The sequence below is a fragment of the Cydia fagiglandana genome, chromosome 5 (genome assembly GCF_963556715.1).
Source record: "Cydia fagiglandana chromosome 5, ilCydFagi1.1, whole genome shotgun sequence".
Taxonomy (NCBI): domain Eukaryota; kingdom Metazoa; phylum Arthropoda; class Insecta; order Lepidoptera; family Tortricidae; genus Cydia; species Cydia fagiglandana.
The window spans coordinates 8,559,664-8,574,737 of NC_085936.1; the positions used below are offsets into that span (position 1 = coordinate 8,559,664).

Genomic DNA, 15,074 nt, shown 5'->3' on the forward strand with positions numbered 1-15,074 from the left:
TTATAGTAAATAATTACAGGATTAAACGAACTTACCTGAAGTGAAGTTCTATCCTGATTATATGTAGTGCTTAGTCCGAGGTAGATATTACATGTAGTATCCTGATTCCAGCGTCTAAGGTCGCGATTTCAGAGCCTAAAAAAAAAAATAACCCTACCTGGCAACACTATGGTCACCACGCTTCATTAAGTTTAGAGCTAATTAAGAGGGTAAAAGATTAAGAGGGAACTATTAATCTTGGGAGGGAAGGGAACTTCCTACCTCGGACTAAGCACTACATATAATCAGGATAGAACTTCACTTCAGGTAAGTTCGTTTAATCCTGTAATTATATTTGTGCTTAGTCCGAGGTAGATATTACATGTAGATGTTCAGAGAAAATTAATAAGCATTATTTATTTACTTTAAGATCTTTTAATGTAAAAAAGAGACTTACTATCTCACATTTTGTACCTTATGTACTAACTGTATTCTTAACAGTTATGAGAACATAGAGACTAAATTTTTAATAAACTTAATCAGTGAGTAACAGTCTTATATAACTCTTATAAGCTTCTTAACTAATTTCCTAACAGTAAATCAACAATGACAATTTGTTTGTACTGTCTTAGTACAAGCCTCAACTAAAAAATTTAAATAAAACGTAACTCAGGACTTGGCTCCTATAATAAAGACTATACTGAAAACAAAATATTTTAATCTCCGAGCACTGTTCGGGCAAATTGAACTTGGTCGTTAACCATATTAGTTAGCGGTCTATTATAATGTCGGGCAAATGTTTGCGATCTTGATGACCAACCTACAGCCTTCATTATGCTGTCTACAGTAAGGCCTTCTCTGTGCGCTCTAGAAGAAGACGCATGTCTAGTGGAATGAGCTGAAAATCTAGATATATCCACCCCACTATCATTCATAATTTGCTTCAGCCATCTGCTAATAGTCTGAGTGGAGGCTTCTCTGATAGGATTTTTAAAGGTAAGAAAAAGGTTCTTGAGGGAACTGTTTTCTTGTCGTATATTTTGAGTAGTTTCTAAATATTTAGTTAAAGTTCTAGCCGGACATATCTCAGGTTTATTATTTAAATATGGTATGCTAAGTATTGTTGGAGGACGTCTGGGCCCAGAACTCTTCAAAAGGTTTGTAATTTGTATTGTGATACCGTCTGTAGAGGTCTTAATATTATTAATTTTAATATAAAAAAGAGTCTGTACTCTTTGGCCTGTTGCCAAAATTAATAACATTGCTAGTTTCTTTGTAAGTAATTCTAGTTGTAAAGATTCTAAGGGATATAGATTTCCTAAGAATGTTAATACTGTGTCCGGGTTCCAAGTATCATTATACTTGGGTTTCATAGGGCGCAACTTATAGAATCCTTTGAACTATTCAAGCGCCTAGCGCTTAATTCTTTCATCCGTGCCTATGTGGCTGCCAATTATAAGGGATAACGCTGAGCGATAGCAATTGAGTGATTGATAAGACAGGCCATTCTCAAAGCAGTTTGTTAAGTATGATATTATGATAGGGACTGATGCACTGAATGTATCTATACTATTACGTTTACTATAAAGCCACCACTGGCGTAAACAACTATTATATTGTTTAATGGAGTTCTCAGATAATGAAGCAATCATAATGTCAATTGAACGTTCTGCAATTAATCTTCTTTTAAACGCTTCCCTGATAATTTGCACGCCGCCAGGATAAGTTGCGTCTGAAGAGGGTGTGGAGTTCTGAAAGGAGACATGAGGAGGTCTTCAGATGGTCCGAATGTTAGTATATCTGATATTACCATAGATTTTAAGAGTGGATACCAAACTTGAGATGGCCATAGAGGAAAAACTAAAATGCCTGTGGCCTTTTCTGATTTAATCTTATGAAGAACTTTTAGTAGAATACCAAAAGGTGGGAAAGCGTAGAAAAAGGTAGAATTCCATTTGACTGTGAAAGCGTCAATGTTCCAGGCGAAAGGATCCCTGTGCCATGATATATATTTGTCACATTTATGATTAATTCGTGACGCAAATAAGTCTAATTCGGGGACGCCAAATTTATCAACAATCATATTAAAAATATCTGTGCAAGTTCCCACTCAGTATCTACATTAAAGTTGCGAGACTGAAAGTCCGCCTCAACATTTTCTTTTGATTTGATGTAAGATGCGAAAATCCACAGATTTCTCGCTTCACACCACCTCCATATCTGTCTAGTAATATCATTTAGTAACGGGTATTGCACTCCACCCATACGGTTAATATATGCTATAGCAGTTGTGTTGTCTATCCTGAGAAGTACTTCACAGTTATTATATTTATCTGCGAAGCATCTTAGAGCAAAGAAAGCTGCTAAAAGTTCTAAATAGTTAATGTGTTGATTGCGCTCCCACTCAGACCAATTGCCCTGTGTACTTTGGCCATTACAAAATGCACCCCATCCCATAAGTGAAGCATCTGAGTATATTTCAAAGGAGAAGTTATATTGTTTAATGTGATTACTCTTTACTAAAATGTTCTCTTTCCACCACATTAAATCTTTTTTGATTGGTTTATTAATGTTCATCATTCCTTCAAAATTATCATTATGGTATTCTAGAGCTAAAAACTTTTCTCTTTCTAAATTTTTTGTGTATACAAAACCATAAGGAATTGCTATGCAGACTGACACTAAATTTCCTAGTAATTTTGCAAATTCTCTAATACTGCATGATTTAATTTTAAGGAAGTCTTTAATTAAGGAGTATAAACTATTGCGTTTCTTTAGTGTAGGGCTTAAAGTCATGTTTCTTGAATTAATAGTAAAGCCTAAATACTCCTTCACATGGGATGGAGTTACAGAGCTCTTTTCATCATTAATTATGAAGCCTAAACATTGTAATAAATTACATGTTTTTTGGGTGTTATTTAGACATTCCGTGTAAGTACTTCCAAGACAAATTATGTCATCAAGGTAGATAATAAGCCTAATACCCTGTTCTCTCAGAGTTTCAATAGCCGGTTTTAAAAGTTTAGTAAAGACTAGAGGTGCCGTAGATAAGCCAAATGGCAAACAGTTAAATTCATATAATTTCTTATTGAATGTAAATCTTAAATATTTCTTATGTGATTCATTTATAGGCACCAAATAATATGCATGTTTCAAGTCAACAGTACACATGTAATCATCTGTTGTAACTAGTTTACATAATGTCCTAATGTCTTCCAGCTTGAAATGTTTTGTTATAATAAATTTGTTTAAACACTTTAAATTGAGAATAAATCTGTGAGATCCATCTTTTTTAGGGATAGTAAAAATATTAGATAGAAATTGCCCTTTACTTGGTTGACATTGGGTAATAGCCCCCATTACAATAAGTTTATGTATTTCCATTGTAATAATCTTTCTCTCAGAGGTATTAAATGTGTTATTAAGAGGAACATTATGTTGATTTGGTTCACTATCAAAAGGTATGGAATATCCATTTATCCATTTTAGGATTGTTTCATCATCTGTCAAAAATGCCCAACAATTATAAAAATGTTTAAGGCGGCCAGCAAAATTTACCTTTATGGGTACTTCGCACGACCTCCTCGATGATGGGATGTTGTTGGTCGGCGGGTAGACCTCGCGTGTTGTGGTGGACGTTGATGGCTGCGCTGTGGCTTGTAGGTTGAAGCCTGATTGCTCTGGTATGGTCTTGGTTTGTAATTCATGTTGTTTGTTCTGGGCGTGTACTGATTTGGGGCGGGTTGTCGCCTGGGATTCTGATAGTTTTTTGGTGTATTTTTGGGTTTTAGAATGTTGATTGTGCGTTTCATTGCAGAGGATGTTTTTACTGATTCCTCTAGTTTAGAGTATAAAAACTCGGATCTCTTGTTTTCATTTAGGTTTTGTGTCAACGACTTATCCATAAATGGTGCAATCAACTTTCTTCGAATTTGAGTGTAATTGAAATGCAGGTTACTGAGTAGTCTTATGCTGTCACTCAGGGACTTTATTGCCTGTAATTTGTCAAAATCTTTTTTAGTTAGATCATTAATTGTCTGAGTAACTAAAGCAATTGCTCTGCCCAGGTCTTGCTGTCTATCTTTCAGTAAGTTGTCTCTATTAGTCATGGAGTTGTTGAGAAAACCTGCAAATTCTGTATTTAGTTTTGGAGCATCTAACAGTTTGACGTTTCTCGGGATCTTAGTTTTTGATAAGGATTCATGCATCTCTTTATTCATTCCATCTGTTAGTATAGTGTCGATTATCTTAACAATCTCTGATTTTATTTCAGCTCCATAGTTAGCATCATCGTCCTGTCCCCCTTCTCCGAGGGCAGCCAGGATGTCTTGGGGCAGGTCTTCCTCTATCTCAACATCACCTTCCTCTTCTTCATGTTCTTGATGGTGTTCTTGGGTTTCTTCTGGTTTGTCACTATGAGCATTATTTTCTTCTTCCAACTTATCACAATTTTCATCCACACTATTTTGCTCCAAAATTGACAATGTTTCTGGATCCGCAGCTGAAAATTTTTCTGTGTTACATTCCAATCATAAGCTTATGGTAAGTATTTAGGGTTATACCTAAGTCCACACTAAGATACCCAAATTTCAGAGCCAACTTTGCCTAGTGAACCGAGCAAGAACCAATAAATAAGTAGCCATATCTCATGACTCTTGTGTTATATTATTTAAAAACAATTTAATATCTCAACGAGATCCTCCCCTTTATCCAACGGATTCTGGGGGTATGATTAGATGTTATCATCTAAGTTAATTTCACCCAACGGGGACATCGGGTCTTCGAAACTCGAAAGAACCCGGCATGAGGTCATGCAAACGATTGACAATCTCTTAAGTATCTATTATATCTCAACGAGATCTTCCCCTTTTCTAACGGAAAATGAGGGTGAGGTAAAGGACCAGGTAAATCCTCTCAACGAGAGAAGCGGGTTTCGAAACTCGAACAACCGTTATAGGTTATGGATAATTTTACATCCAAATTCATTGTATCTCAACGAGATTTTACTATGCCGAGGCAAAAAACATTCAAAACCAAAATAACCTGCTATGTGTGGAGAAAAGAACTGGTATAGCAAGTCAAAATTCAATGTTTGAAGAAAGCTTACCTGTCATGGCTGCTTTGTATTTTTGTATTTTCTTTTCCATCTTACGTATCTTCCGTAACTTTCGCGTATCATCATCCTCACCTTCACTCGATCTTTTAAGCATCTTTTTTCTCACAAAGTACGTAATTTTTCGCATAAAACAATGCATAAAACTATTTGTTTTCACGGGACGCGAACCATTAGTTTTCGCGCTAAAACAGGAATGAAGCGTGGTGACCATAGTGTTGCCAGGTAGGGTTATTTTTTTTTTTAGGCTCTGAAATTGCGACCTTAGACGCTGGAATCAGGATACTACATGTAATATCTACCTCGGACTAAGCACAAATATAATTTTGTGTAATATGACGGTTTCGATGAATGCGTAAAAAGGGAAATCTTCTTAATAATTTACTCCGAGGAATCATAAATATTTATCTACATTCGTTTGGCGCCATACCATTTATTTTATTAAAAGTATCTTGGCAATAGCGTAGATCTTATTATCGTAGTAGAAGTCTGTCCCAGCGCAATACATCTTGACCGGCTCGTTTGTCATCCGTCGGAAAAGCTATTAGTCAACTAACTCTGCTTCGGAAATCAAGCCCAATATCCCCAGAATTCGTTCAATTGTCCTTGCATTGAGCCATTCTTGAACGCTAGTCACGTAAGGTGCGAAGGCGGTAATAATTGGTCCATGAATAATTTCATAGCTAATTTAAGTTCTTGCGAATAATAATTAAAACAATGTTTGTATGTATATAGTTTACGAGGGTTAAAGTTGATTATGCTGCTATTTAGTTTGCATTTTATGATATGTATGACTTTACTTAAATTACTTTAACCCTGTACCCACTTTTAATAGCACTAGAAAGCAATGCACCTAAGTAATTAAATTATATATTGCAGCAATGGTTTATGAAACAATGTTCGTTTCAAAGAATTTTATAGTTTCCGCAATCTAGCGTCTAAGAATTAAAAGAATCTTCGCGGAGACCCAGATTACATTGTAGGTATTTAATAATAGCGCAGCAATAACTTCTTATTACTCAAATAACAATATGTATTGGGAATAGCTTGTTAGGGAATAATGGCCATTGAGTATACACTCGTAAGATATTTTATTACGTGTATCTCAATGTTACGCCATATACCCTTATAATATAAGGGTATATGGCGTGGCGTGGCTCATATTCAATTTATAGCCAATCTAGCGCTACACAACCTGCCCTCCCGTAGTGCGGACAGTTCATGTCGGAAATCGGTAGCTCGTAAAGGGATGTCCGGCGGACATGATCTGTCTAAATATTCACCAGTTATACAGACCAGATGGCAATGTCAGCACTGCCCTAACTTGCTCCCGAGTTGTTTATGCTCCGTCTTAATAAAAGACCGTGCTTGTGCAAGGGCCAAATCGATTAATCAGATCTATGGGTGATCTATTTCTAAGGCTCTTCATCATATTTAAAGGGTCGGCAACGCGCAAATTTAGTTACGGTCACGCTTGTCGTACTTGTTCCTCGACAACGGGTAGAAAAAATATTCAATTTATATCGACAATTCTATAAATACTCGTATATATTCTACAGAACTCATTAGCGCTTTAAGACATGTATAAGCCCATGTTGATGTGCGATGCGTGTGTAATCTTGCACTGTTAATTAGTACCATGTACGGGCGGGGAAATCTAGCGTGAATTGCCACCAAGTGGTTTAGTGCAAACCAATCGGGATCCAATTGAATTGAGCGTAAGGTCTTGCTACTAATTTGCGACTCGTCCCTCGCAATTAGTTATACTATGGTTGTTGACTAGCTTCAATGCAAACGGGAGAGAATTTCCTGATTGTTTTTTATTCATTACATCACTGATGCTGTTATTGTTAATAATCCTATTTTATGTTAGGTCAGATTGTTTAATATGTTTTGCTTTTTAATAAGTGTTAAAGTGTAATTTCTTTGTTTGCTAAATTGTAAAGGCTTTTAGCTTGGTTAATTTGATTTGTGAGAATAGGGCGTTACCTATTTAGTACAATAAAAAAATTATGAAAATATTGCATTATACCCGCATACTTGTGGATATGAAACTGCTGTCTTAATACTTTTTTTATTACGCGTTTTTATTTTCTTGTGAAATATTAACATCTAGCATTTTTTCTTTAGGACTGTGGATCTCAACGACGAGACTATTAGAAGCCGTAGCCAAGATGATAGTTGATAGTAAAATTGTAAATTGACAAACGCTAATCAAAGAGTAAAGAATTAAAGATGAATGGAAATGACAACGGAAAGTGACGTGATCGCTTTCATATACCTACTTATTTTAGTATCGTTTGGCGTTTTTCTACAAACGATTTGTCACTTGGCTAGAACCCCAGATATTTAATTATACAAATCTGCATATCGCTGGCATCGTGTTTAACCCTACAATGTCTCGGTGGCCACACCGCAGGGCCTCAGGAATGCATTAGCAATGCTGGCACGACCACGATAGACATAGCTTTCACTACCTGCCAGCAAGCCCCTGAATAATATATTGTTTTAATCAACTGTGAAATTGTGAAACCTCGACGGCTGCTCGTAATAAAGCTACGATTCTTATGTTCTTCCGTCTGAGAGAAACCAGAACTGGTAATAAATAATGTAATAGGGATGTTTCCTTCACTTAAAATAAATTATTTCACACAGTGCACGAAACAAAGCACTAGATAATTATAAAAAAAAAGTACTTATCAGTTATTTTTAAATACAATTTATATTTAATAAATCGGATAGAAATATAAAAAGTAGGTGAGTTGACCGTTACGTCACTATACTCGTTTTCATATAAATTCCATATTAGCAAATCATTTTAACAGTTCTAAAAAATTAACTGATTTGACTAATAGGAAAGTAGCCTATTCTTGGATTTATAAAGTTTTTAACACCTGCAATATATGTTATAATATAGGTAGGTAAGATGTGATATTACACCCTAATAATAATAAGATGGAGATTATATTTACAAGATGAACTCATAAAATTGTCATAAAACCAAACGTGTTTCTTAAAGTAATTACGCACACATATAATACTGTAGGACCTGTAGTAATACCCACCCAAACTACATTTAACGGCGCCCCTAGTGATATTCGCTTTTAACGTTACCTCGCTAAAGCGAGCAAAAACAGCAGTTATTCTAAAAACTTCGCTGGGAGTGCAGCCTTTTAGACAAAATGGTATATGTGGGGCGGACGGACGTTTACTTCGGAACAATAAACAACTAACATAAACATTGACCTATTTACATTAAATTTGTGAAAGGTCTGCCTTCGGAGTAACCCAATATAGAGCAAACTGAACAAACATGACGAAGTGCATAGCGAAAACAGAATAGGTATGTACCTGCACTGAGCTACCCTAAAATATTGCTATTCCGTAAGTGCTGAAATGCAGAGTATTCATGTCCCTGTGCCAATAAATAAATGGTCACTTTAGTGCTTCATTATAATAAACTTACATTTTTGGAATTCAAAATCACTTGATTGTAAATATGCTTTATGATATTCATGGCCCCAAGGCACATCTCCGGATCATTTAAATAGTTGTAGTGCAAGGTAATTTAACATGTTATGTTATTAACAGACATCGTAAATTTTATAGTATTTTTGGTACAGCGGAGTGGTGTTAACGGAATTGGTATAGATATTTCCAACTGAAACGGTAAATAAAGGTTAATATTAACGTAATTAACGCTAATTAATCATTAGGGTTAAAATTGTTTATACCAATTCCGTTAACACCACTCTGCTGCACCGAAAATGCTATAAAATTTACGATGTCTGACGGTTATTAAACGTACCTTATTAAATAATTTTTGGCAGATACTCTAGGCGTGATTGTAGTATGCATAGCATTCCGTGTCTGTGTTCTACACGGAGCCATTTGCGTGAAATTCCACTTAAGTAAATACATTACCTATGTGCTATCAGTAAGCACTTATGGCGTAAATCACAGGTAAATGTATGTGTGTCAAGGCCACTGCGACGTTTATTACTGGTTATTTTAGTGGCGAGGGGTTACAGAGTCTTTGCTGTCCTCATTTCTATTCAAAGACTGGGGTATGGGGTATGGGGTATACGAACATTAATATTACTGTTGAATTCGCTGACTTACCCGTGCATTAGTTGGCATCTTCAATCAAGTGACACGCAGGATTTCGCTTAATAGAATTAGGGTATCGAACATTGGACCATGTTTTCTTTTGTGCTTTTTAGAAAGGAAATTTATTTGCGTTAACCTCACTTGCAAAGTTAGAAATCCAATCTTTAACAAATGTATATAATACTTATTTAGACTTAAGAGTATCTAAACTTAATAAATAGCGTTTCAACATAACTATCGGCTTCTTCCACAATCTTACAATCTAGGTAGTGTTTCAGTATTAAATTATGTATGATATTTCAGTTTCAGTGACTTCTAAGACAACTTTTAGAACGCCACAATCAAAGAGCATATAATCACTACGTTTTAAGAGTCGGCACTCTTGAACAATCCTCGAACCGAATTATGAACGTACATATCCCAACACACCAAATACAGGCTTAAAGATCTCGCATCCAGGCCATAATTGTTAAAAAATAAACCACACACAATACTACCAACACAAAAAAAACAACGCTAGGGCTCGACACTTCCAGTACCTACTGTTTATCGATATCGATAAATGTGCGATACGTGCTGCTGTATTTACCTACTGTACTACTGTAACAGTACATTTTGAGAATCACGTGGATTAATAAAATAAAAGAACATTATATATATAAACAATTTTATTTTACATGATAAAAATAACATACTTTATTATTCAAGTAGGCATATTACAATATGCTGAATTCGCGCGCATTCTTTTTTAATCTGGTCCCTTTTTATTGAAGGCACTGGATGGAGAATGATTTCCACAAATGAACTTGTTTCCATTCAGCTTTTGAATAGGTAAATAAATACGCCAAATCCTCATTTCCTTTTCCTCAGCTTTGCCCATAATCGACATCTGAAATAAAGAGATTATCGATAAAATTGGTCGTACACTATTCGTGTCATAGGTTACTTAGACTTTTTTACTTAAAAATACTTTATTGACAAAATATTTTCGTTTTAATCATGGATTGTACACGACTAAAACTAATTAAATTAGTAACTGTTAACGACTCAAAGTAAAAAATGAAAATATTGCATACAAACATCAGTTTACCGACCTGTTCGGATCAAGTTGGAAATTTGGCCAAAAATGCGTCAGTAGTTAGTCTTCTTACACACCCACTACAAACTTCACATTTCCTTAAAGATTTGGCCCCCATTTAAATAACAGCTAAAGTTATTTTACCAATTACAATAAAAAATAACCACGTATTTCCACGTTCACGACAATTCAAATGACGTTTGACGTTTTACTACCAATCATACCAACCTAAAGAAAAGTAAGTATAATACGTCTATGTTAAAAGCAAGTATGGTATGTGCCACCAAAATGCAACAGCAGTCATTTTAATTCGATAAGATTATTTCTATACCTCAATGTTGGTAACAAGTGCTTTCTTAATTTATCAAAGTATGGGGTGTCGATGGGCTGGCCGCAATGAAGGTGTATACGAGTCTCCAGCTTAAGTATTATCTCTCATTCATTCTACGTTCTCGTGGGTAGGTACTTTTGACTTTTTATTATGTTGATACCAAGATATTCTAGCTTCCTCCTTTTGTTGACAAAGCGAAGGCCATATCAGATAGTTTAGTTTTCAACACAAATGTGTGTGTCCTACAGATTTTTTTATTGCCCAGGAAATCGGATCCGTTTAATCACACGGTGAATAAAATGATGAGGTTGGTTGGGACATACATTATGCGTCATCCTCAAAACCGTTACACGTACGTTATGTATATTTACTAAGGTTGAATGTAGCGATTGTGCTCAGGGCTCGGAACCGGTTTTTTGAAAAAACCGTAATACCCCAATATTTTTAATTATTTTATGCTCTATACGCAGGACTGAATCATGTATTTAGCACCTAACAACTTAGTATTCTTAGATTCTTGGTATTTTTTGTATGACGAAAAATTGTGGTTGTCAATCAACTCTACACTGTACTATTTTCAAGAACTTTGAGTACGGAAAAACGAAGGAGAATGGCACCTATCCTTAGGCCCCTTAGGGGCTACCGATTTGACCCCATAACCTATGTTCAAAAATCTCATAGAAATATTATAGGTAGGTAGGTATCAATAGCAACGCAAACTGGTCACTGAAAAAAAAATGTGTAGGAAATTGTAATGCCTTGTATAAATTCATAGCTCGAAAGCTTTTGTAGAATTACGAATATTGAATAGCCTTTCAGCAACGAACCAACAGATTTAAAGGATTACCTGCATGTGCTCGATTATTTTGGCCGTAACACTCATAATAGGATTATCAAGATTTAATTTTACAGTCACATCGTTCACGGCACACAGTGTTGAAACAAGTTGCAATTTTGGTATTGATCTCTGATAAATTTAACTGAAGTATTAATTTTAGGCATTTTTCATTAAAATCGATATACAATATGTCTATAGAACTTCAGACAGCGAAGCAATTTGCCTGCTTTGTTAGAAAATTAAGACTAAGTACTTAATTACTATTTACAATACACAATACATAATACATGGTGTACACAACAAGTGGATAAAGTGACTGCTATTGAATTACTTTTGAGTAAATATATAATTTTTAGTTGACTCCCTAAATTAACCTACTTACGGAAACTATGGCAGTAAACCTTCCCAGTTTTTTCGCCCTATATCGTTAAATCAGGATACAAACGAAACGAGCTCTTTTTCATAAAATAAGCACAACAATCCAAATAAAGAGAGCAGTTGCTCCGAATTGCCTCACGTCTTAGCGCTGCGTGTCAGCACGGCACTCAGCATATTTCTTAGAAAAAAATAAGGCGGCGTAAAATCTCCATACGAAAGGCGCGGAGACGTTCCTTAGAGAACATGCGCGAACAGGGTGCGCTGAATAATTAACTATGCTAAACTTTGTATGGCACCTAGTGTTGAGCCGGGCTTCATTTATCCGCCGCTATACAACCTCCGGTGAGGTTTCCGAGCGCTATTTGCTGATTTCCGGAAGTTTGCTGGCAGCGTTCGCGGTCGTGACTAATTAGAAAACTCAAGGCTAGGGGTAAAGAAGAACTATTTAATTCTAGATAAAGGTTGGCAGTTCAGGAGCTTTATTGATGTCAATACGATTTCATTTTCAAAACGTTAGCTATAATATTTTTCAAACTGGACGAAACTGGTATGATGATATAGATATACAATTTTACTACATTTGGCATTTTTAAGGCATAAATTGTATGGACATAACATTTATCGCATCGTACCCTTCCAGTTAGAAAAATACTATTTAAGGTAAGGTATATTACGTTAGTATATTTTTATGAGATAGAATATAAACTATTGTGAGTTACCTACATATGGGGCTGCTTGTCTCACTAGTTATTACAATTTCCAGCTGAATCATATTTCATGTTTACGAATATAAATCAAAGAAAATTATGTTTTGTGTTTGAAATTCTGATGAGTTTCAGTTTTGCTGATAAACAGTTTCAAATAGAGCTAACTTTGAAAATGAATAGTGAATGTTTACATTGTTTCACCAGCCATCAATAACAGTCTCTTTTATACAGATCCGGAACAACAATGGACAAAATGTCATCCTTTACAGCTCGTTGCATCGTCGTGTTCCAGTTCACAGCATATTTACCACATCACACTTGTTTGATGACCTTTAATTAAGCGTAATATCTACGAAATATTGCATTATCATTTTATTTTTACGACATTTATGACCGTAACTCAAACAGGTAACGTGTCAATAATTTAAAATGAATATTTTATGTACCTAGACATAAACAATTGTTATAATGTTATGTTATTGTTTTACGTTTGCGTGTAAATATTAGTTTAGTTAATTATTGTACGCCCGAAGACCTATCGACCTATGTACACAAATACGCTTTGACAATAAAGACAATCTTTGACAATGACAAACTTAATATTAAAAACTACATTCAAGGGTATTAGGTAAAATTCTGCATATTTTTTGATATATCGGGTATATACTTGAATAAATTTTTCACCCTTCGTTAGTAAAAATGAGACTCCAAAACATACTTTAAAATCTTTATCTGTATCAAGATCGAAATCCATTCTGGAAATGGAAGTAGGTATTAACTGATTCGATGTACCTATTGAGTTGAGTTTTACTAGCTATTTAATGAAAAGTCACAGCTAAAAAGATATTTGGTTCCCATCAACTGATTTGCTACTGGATTCAAGCTATTATTCCAGGCTATTTCATAAAATATTATTATAGTTAATTGGCACACCATTGGAGTCCCGCTGAGAAGAAACAGTAACCGTAACTATTAGGGGTTTCTTGTTTATTATCCCCACAAAGAAAACACTCTTGATCACAATAGCTTAGAACAAAAGCACATTTATAAATATATAATATAATACCTACATAGGTTTCTTTACAATATTGTTGCTCTTGTTTTCAAAAATAAAGGTAGGTCATAAGTTATGTTCCTTATTTCATGATTGATATATAATAAACTATTATTTCATCATTAATATTGAATAGATAATCAATAAGACTTTTCAAGTGTTCAAGTCTACGTATATTGCAAAAGTAATAATCAATTAATCACTTAAAATAATAAATTGGACATGTAACAATAAGGGGGAACCAGACTTCCGTATAAGTTGCTTATTTTCTAAGCTATAACGATAACATTGAAACCTTAATTGCGAAATACTTTGAGTGATTTGGTTCTGTAACGAAACAACTAGAAAGAACGACTTAATAAATTTTACTAACCTTTCCTTCCGTCGACCTTCCTATAAATAAAACTGTCAAGGAACTATTTGTACCTCAGATACTGTCCTTACACGGTGGTCGGAGTGGCGATAAAATGAATATAAATCGTTGCCCCCACCGCTCCATTTGGGCTTAAATTAACCACGACAACTACCACTTACATTGTTATAATTTACGTCACGGTAAAAGTAAACAATTCACTTATATTCTAACTACAATCGTCAATACTAGAACTATTTTACCACACACTATTTTTATGGTGATCATAGAGCTGGCAGCTTCTTCGCACAAAGAATAAGTGTTGCGATACAGCGAGGAAATGCTGCCAGCATCTACAGCACCATTCCGCAGGGGACTAGTTTGTAGTTATTTATTTTTAGATTTAGTTTTTATGTTTTATAGTTAGTTATTTAATTATGTTTTATTTATAGTTTTAGAATCGTAAATAAATTTATTTTACCGCATGACATTGATATAGTAAAATAAATAATAGATAAGTATGTTTTCTTCTCTACTTTCACGCGCTAAAAGAGTGATGTGTTATGCAAACTCTGGTAAGTAATGTGCGAACTAATTTTCAAACGCCAGTACACATCAGAGCAATATTCGATCAGATTCATTGAATTTTTAGGTCAATACACACGATGGGGCTGATAAATTGACTTATCGAAAATTTCACCAACAGCATGTGTTTAAGGTTTCAAATGAAAGATGCCTCATGACTACCTTCCTACCTACCTTACCTACCTTCCTTACCTACCTTACCTATACCTTCTACTTGCTTTTACTAATGTAAAGGGGTAAAATACCGATAACGAGGTCCGAGTGACTAATTCGTATGCATTGCGCCAGCTCAATCGAGATATACGAGGGCGCCCTACTTGGGTCCCGACGCGACGTTTCCGATATTTTCTAGGTTTTTTATTCATTTAACGCTTGAGAACAGGTAGAGAAAGTATAAAATAGTATCAGTATAAGTCAGAATTTTATAGAAGTATTCGTTTAAGAACAAATACTTACTAAAGACGCCAGTACTAATGACAAATGTGTAAGACGCGGTCATGGGCAGTGGTGGCCAACTTGGCAGACGCCTCTAGGTTAATTTTATCGATC

At 35.0% G+C, this 15,074-nt stretch overlaps 2 protein-coding genes across 33 annotated transcripts in view; both read right to left on the bottom strand.

Annotated features, from left to right (window-relative positions):
• The window catches only part of LOC134664387 (glutamate-gated chloride channel), a 102,421-nt gene that overhangs the window by 53,363 nt on the left and 33,984 nt on the right, over nt 1-15,074 (bottom strand). The gene's annotated exons all lie outside the window — the stretch shown is intronic.
• On the bottom strand, nt 1,401-5,382 carry LOC134664379 (uncharacterized). 3 transcript variants are annotated; one of them, XM_063520966.1, is made up of 3 exons: nt 5,087-5,262; nt 3,538-4,480; nt 1,401-1,730 (listed from the first exon to the last, which is right to left on the bottom strand). In XM_063520966.1, exons 1-2 carry the CDS (start codon nt 5,232-5,234, stop codon nt 3,540-3,542), a joined length of 1,089 nt encoding a protein of 362 aa, XP_063377036.1. In that variant the 5' UTR covers nt 5,235-5,262; the 3' UTR covers nt 1,401-1,730; nt 3,538-3,539. The 3 variants fall into 3 exon arrangements, with proteins under 3 accessions (XP_063377036.1, XP_063377033.1, XP_063377034.1); XM_063520963.1 differs by having other exon boundaries at nt 1,401-4,480; nt 5,087-5,382; XM_063520964.1 differs by having other exon boundaries at nt 1,401-4,480.